At 44.3% G+C, this 18,205-nt stretch overlaps 1 protein-coding gene across 3 annotated transcripts in view; it reads left to right on the top strand.

Annotated features, from left to right (window-relative positions):
- Positions 1 to 4,134: 4,134 nt before the first annotated feature.
- Positions 4,135 to 18,205, top strand: part of YTHDC1 (YTH domain containing 1) — a 55,425-nt gene continuing 41,354 nt past the window's right edge. For 2 of the 3 annotated variants that reach the window (XM_040417968.1, XM_040417967.1), the window contains exons 1-4: positions 4,136 to 4,506; positions 14,661 to 14,762; positions 14,892 to 15,223; positions 15,966 to 16,323. In XM_040417968.1, coding sequence (XP_040273902.1) covers positions 4,476 to 4,506; positions 14,661 to 14,762; positions 14,892 to 15,223; positions 15,966 to 16,323 — 823 coding nt within the window. In that variant the 5' untranslated portion in view covers positions 4,136 to 4,475. Of the gene's footprint in view, positions 4,507 to 14,660; positions 14,763 to 14,891; positions 15,224 to 15,965; positions 16,324 to 18,205 lie in introns of all 3 variants that reach the window. The other variant, XM_040417966.1, reaches the window with a different exon arrangement.

Here is an 18,205-nt window from a genome sequence, read left to right as displayed (position 1 = left end):
AACGACTGGGTTTTTCTACAGGACAACGCTAAAGTACACAATGCCCGCAGGACAAGGGACTTCTTCCAGGAGAATAACATCACTCTTTTGGCCCATCCTGCGTGTTCCCCTGATCTAATTCCAATTGAGAACCTTTGGGGATGGATGGCAAGGGAAGTTTACAAAAATGGACAACAGTTCCAGACAGTAGATGGCCTTCGTGCGGCCGTCTTCACCACTTGGAGAAATGTTCCCACTCACCTCATGGAAACGCTTGCATCAAGCATGCCGAAACGAATTTTTGAAGTGATAAACAATAACGACAAAGCTACTCATTACTGAGTTCATGTTTGGAAGTTGGATTTTTTGGGGGGGGTTTAGATTTTTTTTGGAGGTGTGGTCCTAAACTTTTGATCAGCTGAAAAAGTTTATTTGTTGTTTTCATTAAATTGAATGCTCAAATTTTTTTTGTCTCACTCCCATTTCTTCTTGTTGCATGTTGAAGCTCTACTTGGAACCTTGTTAAGATCCAGCCATGCTAAATATGATTTTTTGCCATTTTTCAAGTGGTCTTAAACTTTTGATCAGGACTGTACATCCTACCACATGTAGTTCACCGTAAACAGAAGATACTACATGGAGGGTCCCCTTGTTAATCCTGACGCCCAGGGGGTGCAGAACCCAAACAAAATATAAAAGGAAAAAGAAAGCCTTAACTTCAAAGGGGCTATGGAAGCACCAGGAACTCCGCTGAGATCCACACACCAGCTCTCCACAACTGAAACAAGCTATAAACCGCACAGCATTGTGGGACAATAAATAAGGAAGGTTAAATGACCACATTAGCAACACCTGAGGCAAGGGGTGTGGCCATTACCAGAAACAACACAGACGCCTATTGATCCACAGGGAAAACCTGTCAGATCAAACCACGTGTTGCCAGTCTCACCGATCTCCTGCCACCTGTCGCGGGAACGTCCTGTCGGGTGGTAATAATTCAATTAAGAATTATTAATTATGGTCATAAAAATTATTAACCACAAAAAAATGAAATTTGTCATAAATTCTTAAAATCATGACCTGGTGAATTGTAGACAACCTAATTGATACAATTCACATCTGAGTCCGACTATTTCCTCAGATAAATAAGCTCTTTTGACGTGAGATGACGTTAATGATAAAATGTAATTCTGCATTATACAATGATACACAGGTATTATAAAAATATGCAGATTTATTGGTTACAAGATTATAAACATATATAAGTAAATAAACACAATGATACATGCAAATGAATATATATAGCGTTAACATAAAGCATTACAAGCTTAACAATACATGTGAGTGGAAATAACTTGTCACATTATAATCAAGCTATTATTAGGTTAGGATATCAAAGTAGGAACATAAGTTAATACATTACTTCTGTTCAGAGAAAACCTCATGATATCAGGATGGGCATGTCTAATCCTAGACATCATTATAGAATGCTAAATACATTCTGCCCCCCCCTAACCAACTACACATCACATGACTTCAAGATGGGCAAATCCATCCAAGGATATAACTTTGGTAAGAATATTAAGACAAATAACAGGGATCTAGGATCTTAAAATGGGAAGGACTTGACGTCTTTCCGGTGGGAATCCATCACTTAGCTTGGCGAAGAATGTTCTATCAATATCAATATATATATATAAAAGCAATCATTTAATGCTTTGCTAGATTATGAGTCTAGATTCTTCTGCAGGTAGAATGAAGCCTCACAATATCCTAAGACTACATCTCAATATGGAGATGATCAATTTATTTAATCATTTATTTATTCGCCAATCTAGATGGTATAATTTCACCCACACTATCAAATTAGTCTTAATAAAATGAAATATCATTTTCTGTGTCTCTTACCAAGTCCTAGCAGGAATCTCACTTCTGCTCCTAGGAAAGCTGGGTGGTCCATCATAGCGCATCTCATTATGGCTTCCATCTTGATACACCTCAACTTCTCCTCTCCTAGCTCTCTTTTCTCTTGATCGCTCTCCTCCTACTCCGCACACAAATAATTATTCCCCCCCTTATCTAAGAATCATCCTCTTTAGATTAGGGATTCCCAATCAGGTAGGGTGGGTGTATTCGCATGCTAATAACATCATGATGTCATCTCCACTCCTAATATGGTATTAGAACAAATAATGAAATAATATAATGTTGCCCATCTAACTCCAGATGGCACTGCGATACTGTAGGTGAATATAACAACTTTTTAAGCATTAAAATTAAATATCTAATAATACTTTCACAGGACCTCAATGACCTTTCTACCATAAATCACTGAGGAAGGTCTTTTCCTTACACTTTTAATTACCTATATCCCGGATTTGTTGGAGTTGACTGTCTTCTCCTATCTTTCTGAAATATGGGTTGACTTGATGAAAATTTTATGTAGCGGCTTTGATGCTGGGCATCGGAATTTGTAGATTTCATTTATGTACTCCCATGAATAACTATTGTTTTGAAATCCAATTAACTTAAACTTACTGAGTTGTTTCTGTACCTTCTAAAAGGTAAATACATGGTATGACATATATATAAATCGATACATTGTTACACATAGATAACACATTATATGAATTATTGATTAACATATATTGTAAACTAAATATACCATGCAGAGATATATATATATATATATATATAATTATGAATATATAAATTGAACCTCATACACCAGGTGTGTGATACGGACATGAGTCCTTATCAAGTAACCTTGTCTCCTCTAGACAGACATGTTTTTAGGGAGTTGGCATACTCCTTACCAGATGGTCTCATATCTTTAGTAATGACTTTTAAATACAATGTCCATCTATGTTCACAATTATTATTATTATATATAAACTGAACTTGCCATGAACTCATCTTGGCTTTTTCAGCCACATAATATAATTTTGGTTCAAGCTGATCTTATTCTTAAAGGCAATGAGATGAGCATTAATTTTGATTATAATGTCATTAGATAATATTGTATATGTATGAAAATGCCCAACAGTCCGTGACAGTGTGTCAGCGTGATTCCCGTTATGGACAATGTTAGTTTCACAGGAGCGCACAGCATTATACTGATTTAGACCCCTTTCACACAAGTGAGTTTTCCTTGCGGGTGCGATGTGTGACATGAACGCATAGCACCCGCACTGAATCTTGACCCATTCATTTTTAATGTGTCTGTGTACATACGCATTACATCTGGATGCAGTCCGGATACAATGCATTTATCACTGATGGTTGTTAAGAGATGTTGTTTGTAAATCTTTAGTTTTTTTTCATGCGCGTGAAAAATGTATCAAAACTGATTGCACCCGTGCATTAAAAACTGATACACTGAACGCAAATGCAGACAAAACTGACTGAACTTGCTTGCGAAATGGTGCGAGTTTCAATAAACGCATCCTGACACAATCCGTATCGTTTGTGTGAAAGAGGCCTTATACTACTGGGTGTCTCTGAATGACTTGTATCTAGTGAATTGTACTGGTATAATGCTGTCAGTATAATTCAGTACAGGTAATGCAAAGACACAGCATTATAAATCAGTATAAGGCCTTATGCAGCCGGCCGGGAAAGGTGGAAACTCTATCCATAGCGGGAAATCGCGCTTACACACAGAGCGTGATTCATGCGTAGGACACGCTCGTTTGAAAGAGCCCTTATTGAAACATTTGTCAGGAAAGGGTCATCCGAACTGAACCATTAAATGGCAGCGCAACTTGCACATTTCTGTGTGATCCCAGAAAATTCAACACTTCTAGGTTACTTGAGATACTGGGGTAGTTCTGGGACCCCATTCAGTATGATGAATGTACTGCTCCCCTACACAGGGTGTTTGGTAGTGCCATCACTGTGCAGCCCCAGGCTAATAGGTGCTGATTTATACAAAAATAATAATAATCACGTCAACCAAACTTTATTCAATGTAAAAAGAACACTTAGTATTATTTGGGCAAACTTCCTCAGGGAAAGCAATAGCAGCTTAGAGTGTATGAGCCACAGGGAGGTGTCGGTCACGTGACCAGGAGACAGGCCTAACCTACGCTACAGGATTTTGGACACGCTAGAAGGCGGGCCGTGGTGACGTCACGCAGGATGGAGGCTTCGCTGTGCATGTCGGGAGGTGGGTGTTGTTGTCGCAGGAGGCTGTGGTTTTGAGGCGCCATTTTGTGTGTAGAACGGGGTGAGGAGAAGAAAGAACACGGCGCTGTATTGCGCGCTGAAGGCTAGCGTAGCCCCCTGCACGGTCCGCAGGACTCCCTGCTAGACTGCTGGTTCCCCCCATTGGTGCTTGGGACGGGTTGCTCCCCGACGGGAATTGTTTCGCCACGGCAGGAGAGCGGGGCGCCCGGCGGGGCGGGGGGGACACTGTGACATCCGCCAGCGGCCAACACTCCAAAGAGGCCCACCACCGGGGCAGGCGGCGGAGAAGGAGGCGGTCTGGGAGAAGAATGGAGGCTGAGAGAGGAGAGCAAGGCAAAGGTGAGGAGTGGCACGTGTAATTCTAGGAGAGGTGGTGCCCTGTGCTCTCCTCGTCTAGACAGTATTGCATTGTGTTTTCTGACCACAACAACCAAAATCCGCCATGTCCCTGGCCGCATGTGGATTCCTCTGCTTTTCTGTATTTGACTGCTGCACCGTCTTTGTGTAAATCCGTTTTCATCCAATGTCCGCCATAATGACCCGTCACATGGAAATGATTGACTGTGTCTGACTACTTCCTGACACACAAGTCATCTGTGCTGTTGTCGGCTGAACCATGCCCCTGATCTGCCAAGCGGCGTCTTATCGATGGTCCACACCCATTCATTTCAATTCAGCTGCCCCCGTATGAGAGCACATTCGGGAAACTATCCATGTTTTGTGGGCTGCAAAACACATCCAGCCATCTGAATGAGCCCTAATTGGCATCATAGTGGCCGTGCCTAATCTTAAAGGGGTATTCTGGTAATTGGATAGCTATTAGATAAGGGGGGCCTCCTAGAAGAGGGGTCCTTGCGGAATGAACAGAGCAGCAGGTGAGCATGCGCACGGTCGCTACGTTCATCTCTGTGGGACCTGCGCATGCTCCACCTGCTGCTCTGTGCATTCTGGGCGGGCCCCTCTGATCTGATAGTTATCTCCTATGCTATGCCGGGGGGGGGGGGGATAACTTCAAATTCAAAGGCTGTGGGAACTGCTGCAATCCTCGACCACTGCATCGGTAGGGCGTAAGATAGCGGGAGTGATCCACCCCACGTCACCCCTTTCTGTGCCATTCCTGGATGGATACTCGTCTGCATGAACATGTGCGGTCCAGTTAAAGCGTTAATAGGGGGCGAATCACGCCGCTGCCGCTATCTTACGCCCTGTAACACCTAAATTACAAATAGTAATATAAAAAAGAATCATACCAAGCCCCAGTGCCCATGCATTCTGAAGGATGCATCAGGATGTCTTCTGTTCCGGCAGCGTTCCGTTTTGTGACCTCTGCAAGCTGCGATTTTGTGTTCGGTCGAAAAAAATGGATCCGTCCCCCTTTGGCTTTCAATGTATTTAGTGACCGGTCCATTTTGTCCGGGTTTCGATTTCACAGAACCGCATCCTGATGTGTACAATCAAAACGGATCCAGATCCTCTGCTGGATCTCAATACCGGAATTAACAACGCAAGTGTGAAACAGGCCTTAAAGGGCATTTCAGCTGCAGAGTGAAAGTGGGATGAAACCATGGTTACTACAATCCTCCGTCCACCATTTTTGGCGGCACGTCTCCTGTCTATCCAGGGCAATGTGCTGCCGGCAGACTATTACAACACCCAGCAAATCACACTGGATAGAGGATAACGTAAAGAGGACCTTTCATGGGTCCGGACATTATAAACTAAGTATCGGGATACGTAGGGCGCAGTGCAGGGATCTCACTGCACTTACTATTTTTTCTGGGCGCCCGCTGTGACCCCCGTTGTATTCTCCCGCCTGGTATGCTACTTTTAGCTATAATGGATTGCCGGGTGATTGGTGACATCTTTACCAGGACAGAACTGGATTGAGCCCATAAGTGTTTTCCAGGAATGAATCCTCAGGATAGGTCTTCAGTATCAGATTGACTCCCACAAGCGCTGCAGCTCCTTCAGTATGCCAAGCACAATGCTGTACTTCATATTTCAGCTCAGTCCCTTGTATGGAGCTTGATTTTCATCAAATCCGTGTAAGCGGCTTTAAAGGGGTTGTACAGCTTTCTAATCCCTTTTACATTAGGTCAGTAATGTGCTGTACCTATATCATATTTGCCAGTTCCCTGAAAATCCATTTCAGCCCCCAGGGCCTGATCCATGCTCCTTCTGCTCCCTGGCTTGTAGACTTTCGGGCCGGGCACGTCCGACATCGCAGCCAGTCATTAGACTCAGCGATGATGTGCTGGAGCTTCTGCCAAACAGCGGGGGTGCGTGGTGTCAGAGGATAGAGCATCACCTGTAAAATCATGGTCAACCCCTTTAAATTTCCCCCTGAATGCCCTGCTGTTATTTTTGATTCTGGTTCCCCCCACTCTTGGTTTTTTGATGCCCTCTAAGGAAGTAGGGCTGTGGTTGTCCAAGGGACACTTACAATGACTGCTCAGTCTAGTTCATCGCTCTGATGCTGTCAGAGAGGCCTCTTTCTGGAGAATAGATGTGCCTGTTGCTAAGGGGATTTGGAGTACTTACCTGGCAACATTCTCAGCCGTCAGTGCCAGATCCTCTTCTACTGGCCTCTGCTCCGTACTTCTGAGAACCGTTGCTCCTTATGACTAATGCAGGGTATTGGGTGAGTGTGCTGATGTGACATGGACTCACAGGATTACAATGACTTATAATGTTGTGGGTTCCTGCCTGACCTCCACTGTAATGTGGAGTCGTTGTAATTCTGTGAGTCCTTGTCACATAAGCAGCATTCAGGCCGGGAAGTAACAATCACACACGGTATGCGTTTCCCAGAATGAATGCGCCTGTGCTCGGGGGACCAGGGTCCTAAAAATAACAGTGCATTCAGGGGAGCAGCAGCAAATAAAGGGATATTCCGGTTAGATCACGTTATCACCTATCGACATGGGATAACTATTAGATCTCTGGGGGTCCTGCCACGGGGACCTCCACCAATCAGGAGAACGGGGGCCCTGCAGCCCCTGAATAAAGTGGCTGGTCAGGCATGTGTGTGGCCGCTCCATTTATTTCTATGGTAATTCTGGAAGTTGTCTAGTGCTGTACTCGGCTATTTCTGGAACCCCTATAGAAATGAATGAAAAGGCCTTGCGCATTTGCGACTAGCTTCTTTGTTCGCTGCAGGCATTCGGGACCCCTGTTCTCGTGATCAATGGGGGCCCCAGTGGTAGGTCTCCCAACGATCTAATAGTTATCCCCTGGACATTTCATGGGTCCAGACATTGTAAACTAAGTATCAGGATATGTAGGGCACAGTGCAAGGATCTTACTATTATTCCTGGGCGCCGCTCCATTCACCCACTGTGGCCCCCGTTATATATTCTCCAGCTCTGTATGCTAATTGCTAGCATCGGAGCAATGAGGAGGAGACTGCCCTTGTTCTCCTGGGCGTCTACTTCTCCCTGGTTGTAGTGCTGTCCAATCACTGCGCAGAACATCACAGCCAGGGAAAATGTGAGGTTTTTTTTCTCTCCCAGGCTGTGAGCTCTGCGATTGGCCAGCGCTACAGCCTGGGAGAAGGAGACTCCCAGGAGAACAAGGGCAGTCTCCTCCTACTATAACCAAGTGACCGAACATACCGGAGAGCATAGCAGGAGAACTAAGCGGCGCCCAGGGATAATACTAAGTGCAGTGAGATCCCTGGGCGCCGCTGTACAGATCATGACACTTAGTTCACAATGTTTTGCCAGATGAAAGGTCCTCTTTAACCACCTCCGGACCGCCTAACGCAGGATCGCGTTCCGGAGGTGGCAGCCCTGCGCACAGTCACGCATATATGCGTCATCTCGCGAGACGCGAGATTTCCTGTGAACGCACGCACACAGGCGCGCGCGCTCACAGGAACGGAAGGTAAGAGAGTTAATCTCCAGCCTGCCAGCGGCGATCGTTCGCTGGCAGGCTGGAGATGTGTTTTTTTTAACCCCTAACAGGTATATTAGACGCTGTTTTGATAACAGCGTCTAATATACCTGCTACCTGGTCCTCTGGTGGTCCCCTTTGTTTGGATCGACCACCAGAGGACACAGGTAGCTCAGTAAAGTCCCACCAAGCACCACTACACTACACTACACCCCCCCCCCCCGTCACTTATTAACCCCTTATTAGCCCCTGATCACCACTGATCACCCCTGATCACCCCATATAGACTCCCTGATCACCCCCTGTCATTGATTACCCCCCTGTCATTGATCAACCCCCTGTAAAGCTCCATAAGACGTCCGCATGATTTTTACGGATCCACTGATAGATGGATCGGATCCGCAAAACGCATCCGGACGTCTGAATGAAGCCTTACAGGGGCATGATCAATGACTGTGGTTATCACCCCATATAGACTCCCTGATCACCCCCCTGTCATTGATTACCCCCCTGTAAAGCTCCATTCAGATGTCCGCATGATTTTTACGGATGCACTGATAGATGGATCGGATCCGCAAAACGCATACGGACGTCTGAATGAAGCCTTACAGGGGCGTGATCAATGACTGTGGTTATCACCCCCCTGTCATTGATTACCCCCCTGTAAAGCTCCATTCAGATGTCCGCATGATTTTTACGGATGCACTGATAGATGGATCGGATCCGCAAAACGCATACGGACGTCTGAATGAAGCCTTACAGGGGCGTGATCAATGACTGTGGTGATCACCCCATATAGACTCCCTGATCACCCCCCTGTAAAGCTCCATTCAGATGTCCGCATGATTTTTACGGATCCACTGATAGATGGATCGGATCTGCAAAACACATACAGGCGTCTCCCTGGAGCCTTCCAGGGGGAGTGATCAATGACTGTGGTGATCACCCCATATAGACTCCCTGATCACCACCCCTGTCATTGATCACCCCCCCCTGTCATTGATCACCCCCCTGTAAGGCTCCATTCAGACATTTTTTTGGCCCAAGTTAGCGGAATAATTTTTTTTTTTCTTACAAAGTCTCATATTCCACTAACTTGTGTCAAAAAATTAAATCTCACATGAACTCCCCATACCCCTCACGGAATCCAAATGCGTAAATTTTTTTAGACATTTATATTCCAGACTTCTTCTCACGCTTTAGGGCCCCTAGAATACCAGGGCAGTATAAATACCCCACATGTGACCCCATTTCGGAAAGAAGACACCCCCAGGTATTCCGTGAGGGGCATATTGAGTCCATGAAAGATTGAAATTTTTGTCCCAAGTTAGCGGAACGGGAGACTTTGTGAGAAAAAAATTAAAAATATCAATTTCCGCTAACTTGTGCCAAAAAAAAAAAAATTCTATGAACTCGCCATGCCCCTCATTGAATACCTTGGGGTGTCTTCTTTCCAAAATGGGGTCACGTGGGGTATTTATACTGCCCTGGCATTCTAGGGGCCCCAAAGCGTGAGAAGAAGTCTGGTATCCAAATGTCTAAAAATGCCCTCCTAAAAGGACTTTGGACCCCTTTGCCCACCTAGGCTGCAAAAAAGTGTCACACATCTGGTATCGCCGTACTCAGGAGAAGTTGGGGAATGTGTTTTGGGGTGTCATTTTACATATACCCATGCTGGGTGAGAGAAATATCTTGGTCAAATGCCAACTTTGTATAAAAAAATGGGAAAAGTTGTCTTTTGCCAAGATATTTCTCTCACCCAGCATGGGTATATGTAAAATGACACCCCAAAACACATTCCCCAACTTCTCCTGAATACGGCGATACCACATGTGTGACACTTTTTTGCAGCCTAGGTGGGCAAAGGGGTCCATATTCCAAAGAGCACCTTTAGGATTTCACAGGTCATTTACCTACTTACCACACATTAGGGCCCCTGGAAAATGCCAGGGCAGTATAACTACCCCACAAGTGACCCCATTTTGGAAAGAAGACACCCCAAGGTATTCCGTGAGGGGCATGGCGAGTTCCTAGAAATTTTTATTTTTTGTCACAAGTTAGTGGAAAATGCTGATTTTTTTTTTTTTTTTTCATACAAAGTCTCATATTCCACTAACTTGTGACAAAAAATAAAAACTTCCATGAACTCACTATGCCCATCAGCGAATACCTTGGGGTCTCTTCTTTCCAAAATGGGGTCACTTGTGGGGTAGTTATACTGCCCTGGCATTCTAGGGGCCCAAATGTGTGGTAAGGAGTTTGAAATCAAATTCTGTAAAAAATGACGAGTGAAATCCGAAAGGTGCTCTTTGGAATGTGGGCCCCTTTGCCCACCTAGGCTGCAAAAAAGTGTCACACATCTGGTATCTCCGTATTCAGGAGAAGTTGAGGAATGTGTTTTGGGGTGTCATTTTACATATACCGATGCTGGGTGAGATAAATATCTTGGTCAAATGCCAACTTTGTATAAAAAAATGGGAAAAGTTGTCTTTTGCCAAGACATTTCTCTCACCCAGCATGGGTATATGTGAAAAGACACCCCAAAACACATTCCTCAACTTCTCCCGAGTACGGAGATACCAGATGTGTGACACTTTTTTGCAGCCTAGGTGGGCAAAGGGGCCCATATTCCAAAGAGCACCTTTCGGATTTCACAGGTCATTTTTTACAGAATTTGATTTCAAACTCCTTACCACACATTTGGGCCCCTAGAATGCCAGGGCAGTATAACTACCCCACAAGTGACCCCATTTTGGAAAGAAGAGACCCCAAGGTATTTCGTGATGGGCATAGTGAGTTCATAGAAGTTTTTATTTTTTGTCACAAGTTAGTAGAATATGAGACTTTGTAAGAAAAAAAAAAAAATCTGGTCTTTCAGGGTGTTTAAGCACTGGGGGCTGAGGTGGTTAAGTTGATGACAGGTTCCCTTTAAACTAACCAGAATACCCCTTTAAGGCCAGTGTTTGTTTTACTGTTTCAAGCAGGTGACTCTTTAACCACCTCAGCCCCCAGTGCTTAAACACCCTGAAAGACCAGGCCACTTTTTACACTTCTGACCTACACTACTTTCACAGTTTATTGCTCGGTCATGCAACTTACCACCCAAATGAATTTTACCTCCTTTTCTTCTCACTAATAGAGCTTTCATTTGGTGGTATTTCATTGCTGCTGACATTTTTACTTTTTTTTGTTATTAATCGAAATTTAACGATTTTTTTGCAAAAAAATGAAATTTTTCACTTTCAGTTGTAAAATTTTGCAAAAAAAACGAGATCCATATATAAATTTTGCTCTAAATTTATTGTTCTACATGTCTTTGATAAAAAAAAATGTTTGGGTAAAAAAAAATGGTTTGGGTAAAAGTTATAGCGTTTACAAACTATGGTACAAAAATGTGAATTTCCGCTTTTTGAAGCAGCTCTGACTTTCTGAGCACCTGTCATGTTTCCTGAGGTTCTACAATGGCCAGACAGTACAAACACCCCACAAATGACCCCATTTCGGAAAGTAGACACCCTAAGGTATTCGCTGATGGGTATAGTGAGTTCATAGAACTTTTTATTTTTTGTCACAAGTTAGTGGAAAATGCTGATTTTTTTTTTTTTTCTTACAAAGTCTCATATTCTACTAACTTGTGACAAAAAATAAAAACTTCCATGAACTCACTATGCCCATCAGCGAATACTTTGGGGTGTCTTCTTTCCAAAATCGGGTCACTTGTGGGGTAGTTATACTGCCCTGGCATTCTAGGGGCCCAAATGTGTGGTAAGGAGTTTGAAATCAAATTCTGTAATAAATGGCCGGTGAAATCCGAAAGGTGCTCTTTGGAATGTGGGCCCCTTTGCCCACCTAGGCTGCAAAAAAGTGTCACACATGTGGTATCTCCGTATTCAGGAGATATTGGGGAATGTGTTTTGGGGTGTCATTTTACATATACCCATGCTGGGTGAGATAAATATCTTGGTCAAATGCCAACTTTGTATAAATAAATGGGAAAAGTTGTCTTTTGCCAAGATATTTCTCTCACCCAGCATGGGTATATGTAAAATGACACCCCAAAACACATTCCCCAACTTCTCCTGAATACGGAGATACCACATGTGACACTTTTTTGCAGCCTAGGTGGGCAAAGGGGCCCATATTCCAAAGAGCACCTTTCGGATTCACTGGTCATTTTTTACAGAATTTGATTTCAAACTCCTTACCACACATTTGGGCCCCTAGAATGCCAGGGCAGTATAACTACCCCACAAGTGACCCCATTTTGGAAAGAAGACACCCCAAGGTATTCGCTGATGGGCATAGTGAGTTCATGGAAGTTTTTATTTTTTGTCACAAGTTAGTGGAATATGAGACTTTGTAAGAAAAATAAAAAATCATCATTTTCCACTAACTTGTAACAAAAAATAAAAAGTTCTAGGAACTCGCCATGCCCCTCACGGAATACCTTGGGGTGTCTTCTTTCCAAAATGGGGTCACTTGTGGGGTAGTTATACTGCCCTGGCATTTTCCAGGGGCCCTAATGTGTGGTAAGTAGGTAAATGACCTGTGAAATCCGAAAGGTGCTCTTTGGAATGTGGGCCCCTTTGCCCACCTAGGCTGCAAAAAAGTGTCACACATGTGGTATCGCCGTATTCAGGAGAAGTTGGGCAATGTGTTTTGCAGTGTCTTTTTACATATACTCATGCTGGGTGAGAGAAATATCTTGGCAAAAGACAACTTTTCCCATTTTTTTTATACAAAGTTGGCATTTGACCAAGATATTTCTCTCACCCAGCATGGGTATATGTAAAATGACACCCCAAAACACATTCCCCAACTTCTCCTGAATACGGCGATACCACATGTGTGCCACTTTTTTGCAGCCTAGGTGGGCAAAGGGGCCCAAATTCCTTTTATGAGGGCATTTTTAGACATTTGGATCCCAGACTTCTTCTCATGCTTTGGGGCCCCTAAAATGCCAGGGCAGTATAAATACCCCACATGTGACCCCATTTTGGAAAGAAGACACCCCGAGGTATTCAATGAGGGGCATGGGGAGTTCATAGAAATTTTTTTTTTTTGGCACAAGTTAGTGGAAAATGATTTTATTTTTTTTTTTTTTTCCTTACAAAGTCTCATATTCCACTAACTTGTGACAAAAAATAAAAACTTCCATGAACTCACTATGCCCCTCACGGAATAGCTGGGGGTGTCTTCTTTCCGAAATGGGGTCACATGTGGGGTATTTATACTGCCCTGGCATTCTAGGGGCCCTAAAGCGTGAGAAGAAGTCTGGAATATAAATGTCTAAAAATTTTTATGCATTTGGATTCCGTGAGGGGTATGGTGAGTTCATGTGAGATTTAATTTTTTGACACAAGTTAGTGGAATAAGAGACTTTGTAAGAAAAAAATAATAATTTCCGCTAACTTGGGCCAAAAAAATGTCTGAATGGAGCCTTACAGGGGGGTGATCAATGACAGGGGGGTGATCAGGGAGTCTATATGGGGTGATCACCACAGTCATTGATCACGCCCCTGTAAGGCTCCATTCAGACGTCCGTATGCGTTTTGCGGATCCGATCCATCTATCAGTGGATCCGTAAAAATCATGCGGACGTCTGAATGGAGCTTTACAGGGGAGTGATCAATGACAGGGGGGTGATCAAGGGTGAATAAGGGGTTAATAAGTGACAGGGGGGGGGGAGTGTAGTGTAGTGGTGCTTGGTGCAACATATTACTGAGCTACCTGTGTCCTCTGGTCGATCCAAACAAAGGGGACCACCAGAGGACCAGGTAGCAGGTATATTAGACGCTGTTATCAAAACAGCGTCTAATATACCGGTTAGGGGTTAAAAAAATCACATCTCCAGCCTGCCAGCGAACGATCGCCGCTGGCAGGCTGGAGATCCACTCTTACCTTCCGTTCCTGTGAGCGCGCGCGCCTGTCTGCGCACGTTCACAGGAAATCTCGCGTCTCGCGAGATGACGCATATATGCGTGACTCTGCGCAGGGCTGCCACCTCCGGAACGCGATCCTGCGTTAGGCGGTCCGGAGGTGGTTAAAGCGCACACATCAGAGGTCCTGATATGTCTGGTTTACAAAAATATTTTATCCCTCATGAAATAATGATTCTGGAGCATCTTTTCCTATCACTGCAGTTTAGTTCCTCAGTTATTGCTACTTGATGTTTATTATGAAGCTGTGGGTGTTACCAGTGGGGGGGGGGGCTGCAGAGTCTGACATTGTCCAATCAGCACTGCAGGGACACACCCAACTTGTAACATCCATTTTTCAATTTATTCCTAAACTTCTAGTAGCATTAACTGAGGAATGGAACAGATGCCCCACAATCGTTACTACATGAGGAATACAAGTTGTTACTTGATATGTCCGGAGAGGTGGCGGGACCTCTAAATCAGTTTTCTGTTCTTTTTAGTGTTTGGTGATTTAGAGAATAGGGGTGTGTTTCACTGGCTGATTTGGGCACATTCCGCTTGAGCAGCAGATTGCTGTTTGCTGCATTGTCATTGGACAACATTTGAGGGGGTCCTCATGTGAATTTTGTATTTCACTTTTATTTGTAATATTTTTTTTTTCTGTCCTTCCCTTTTTAGATGGTGAAGTTAATGTTTTAGATGACATTTTAACTGAAGCTCCCGATCAAGATGATGAACTGTATAACCCTGAAAGTGAGCAAGATATGAATGAGAAAAAAGGTAAACTTTTGTTATGTGACCTACAGAAATAATATAACCTTATAATCTGAGGCAAAATGCCACTGATGTTAAAATCTGGCATTTAATTAACTCAATATCTCTGTATTTTTATTTTGTTTACATGTCAAGGGTCTAAACGAAAAAGTGATAGAGTTGAAATGTCTGAACCAAAGAGACAAAAACAGTCTTCTCATTTGGCAAGGCCTCCACCGCAAAGGGTTTCTGGAAGTGCAAAAAGAGTTGTCAGCTCCAGAGGAAAGCAGGGATCTGACTACAAGAATGATGATTACCAGAGACACGACAGGAGCAGGCGGCCAGATCGGCCAGATGGAGAAAGAAGAATTCATTCCTCTAGCAGTGCCCCCCGAGATGGTTTTAAAGGACCACAAGATAAAGTGAGCTCCAGGAAAAGAGAACCAGAGAGAAAACCCAAATCCAGTACTCCTGATGTGGCTTCTGAGGTATTGCTTGAGTGACAGATGTGGCCATTCTCCTCATATTGATAGGTTGACTTAAAAAAAAAACTGTCCTACTATAAGCTTTAAAGTGAACTGTGGTTTTTCTGCTGTGTCTGAGAGCAGGATATGATAGGGAAGGAAGCGGAGCTCTATGATGTATCCGTTTTGTATGATTTGGATTAAAAAGCAGAGTAAATCTTTACAGGACTCCTAAGAGAGACAGTGAGTCCAGATAATCCCTCCCACAGACAGTGATTGACAGCTTCTTTGTACACACATTGATACAGGGAGAGCTGTCAGTCGCTGTGCCTCCTAGGAATTCTGTCAGAATTTACTGTGCTTTTTACTCCAAATCATATAAAACTGATAGATCACAGAGCTCACCTTCTCTGCCGCATCCTGCTCTCACATAAGGAGGCAAATATTACCTGACGGTACGCTTTTAGAAATAAGCCAATAAATTAGGCATTAGTTGTTTTGCCCATCTGACTACAGTGACTAGTTAGGCACTAAACGTATGATACAGATTAGTGTAAGAGCAGACACGCAGGTACACTGTAAACTAGATACTTTATGAAGGAGCCCTGACATTTGTGATATGTGCTTGCAGTCCACGAAAAAAGATTTGCATAGTTAGCAGACTAAAAGAAAGTATTAGCTTCCATAGTTCTATGCAATGAGATAATCCCTCACATAAAGGACAAGTTCTTCTGTTTTCATTAGTTTTCTATCCACTTTTTGCTAGAAACTGCGGACTGACTCCAGCCAAAGACCAAGCCGGTCAAGTCGCTCCTCCGATGGCAACTCTGAAGATTATGGCTCAGAAAGGGATAGTGGCAGTGTTAGTGAATCATCTGATGAAGAACAGGCAAACAATAGTGAGAATGAAGAAGGCATGGAGGAAGAGGAAGATGAGGGAGAAGAAGCAGAAGATGAAGAGGGTGAGGAGGAAGAGGAAGAGTATGACCGCGAGGATCGTGAGCGAGACCAGCGAGAGGGAAATGATTATGATACCCGTAGTGAAGCGAGTGACTCAGAATCAGATTCTGCTTCATTTTCTGATGGTGACTCCATTCGTTCTGGTTCTGGCTCAGATATTTCAGGTTAGTTTACATTTGGTGTGGCATTCTATTCCATGTTTTAATTTTGAGATTACATTTGACCAGATTTGCTCTAAGATATATTCCCATACTTACTTAAAGGGGTTTCTGAGATTTTTATACTGATGACCTATGCTCTGGATAAAAACAAATGTGCAGGAGCAGCACTCAACAGTCCGTCCTTGTTGTAGGGAGTTGCAACAGCCGCGGATCCAATCAGCCAGAGAATACGTGAAAATCAAACAGCGGTGGCAGCATCTCCCATCATTCCATCTTTATTAGGACTTCACAGCATACAAAAAATCAGCAACGTTTCGGCTGTGAAACATCCTTTGTCAAGCTTAAAAAACATATGGTAGAATTGCATATACCACCCACAGTTGTCAGGACCAATTAGAAGTAACCATACAACAACCCACATATCCCATTACCTATCTGCGCACAGACTTCCATACTGATCACTTAACATATCCTAATCAGTCATCACCTGTAGTTACCCTCTCCTTATCAACCATGTCTTCCGCTGTAGTCCGCATCTTCAATATCACACTGCGCATGTCCATGTATCGTCTGGCCCCACTCCACGTCAAACAAGCGAAGTCCTGCGATAGCTGGCGTCAGCAACCAGCTGATCATAGAAACTTTGCCCCGCGCAGCCACGGAGCTAGGCATCGCATTACCTAGGGGATGCAGAAGCATCAGTGAGTTGGGACCGCGGCCATAATACTAAGCCACAACTGAAAAAACATTGGGACAACGTATCTGTTTAATATCCACAGCGAAACACAGTGGATACTGACCAAACCATAATTACAGTAGAGATAGCTGGCGTCTTATCCTATCATCATACAGGTTGTGCGCCATATAGAACATATTCCACTGCACCAGGCAACAGGTGTATCGTCTATGTACATAGAGAAGTTGAATGGTGATGTATGATATACTCAAATTTGGCCACTTATAATTCATAGCATGGGTGGGACCTCAGCCCCTATAGACTATCATAAAAACAATTCCTATATAGAACACTACACTACGCTATACTAGGCCGCAGCCCTCATATGGTTATGGGGGGGGGGGGGCAGGTGGTCTGGCACGAATCCTTCCCCAGTACCTCGCTGATCCCCGGCCTCCAGGAGGTTAACCCTTCATGACCAGCCACTGCATTGAGGCTGGCACATAATTATACTAGCTGCAGTGCAAGGGATTTTATTACTGGGCAATTTAAAGTGCATCCCGGAAAAGGGGGGGACCCTCTGTGTTTTCCCAATCCACCATCATGAGTTGTTTGATTAATTGAGCACCGACTGCGCCGGACCTTCCCACTCGCCCTCCAAGGTTGTGTGGTTGATAACCTCCGTCTGCACACTCCAGTGAAGCATATCCGGTCATTCCCAATCACCCTCCTGGGTCGCTTGGTTGATAAAGCACAGCCTGCTCAGTCCAATGGAGGATCTACGTACCTTCCCAATCAACCCTCCGGGGTCGTTTGGTTGATAAGACACCGCCTACGCAGTCCGGTAAGTGATCCTCTGGAAGTTTCCATGCCACCCCCCGGGTAGTTTGGTCGATAAATTCCACCAGGACAGTCTGCGGCTACCATGGACAAGACTCAGAGTTAAGATTGCACACAAGTGGACCAGAGCAGGATGTATTCCTCCTCGGTCACTCCCGCACCCCCAACCTTCCTCCCCAGGGTCACGCTCAGACGCACCCTTCCTCCCTGGGAAGGTTCTGTCCAAGGGGGTGGGGGGGATCACTGATTCGGACTCTGTCATTACCCAGCGCAATCTTCCCAGTTTGCGTTCACGGTAGGCAGCAGTATTTGTCGTATGCATTACTCCCTTCCTTAGGCGGAGTATTTGCACTATTTCTGGATACGGTA

This window comes from Bufo bufo, chromosome 2 (genome assembly GCF_905171765.1).
Source record: "Bufo bufo chromosome 2, aBufBuf1.1, whole genome shotgun sequence".
Lineage (NCBI taxonomy): Eukaryota > Metazoa > Chordata > Amphibia > Anura > Bufonidae > Bufo > Bufo bufo.
The sequence above is the reverse complement of the archived record's forward strand: the minus strand, read 5'-3'. Positions and strand labels throughout refer to the sequence as shown.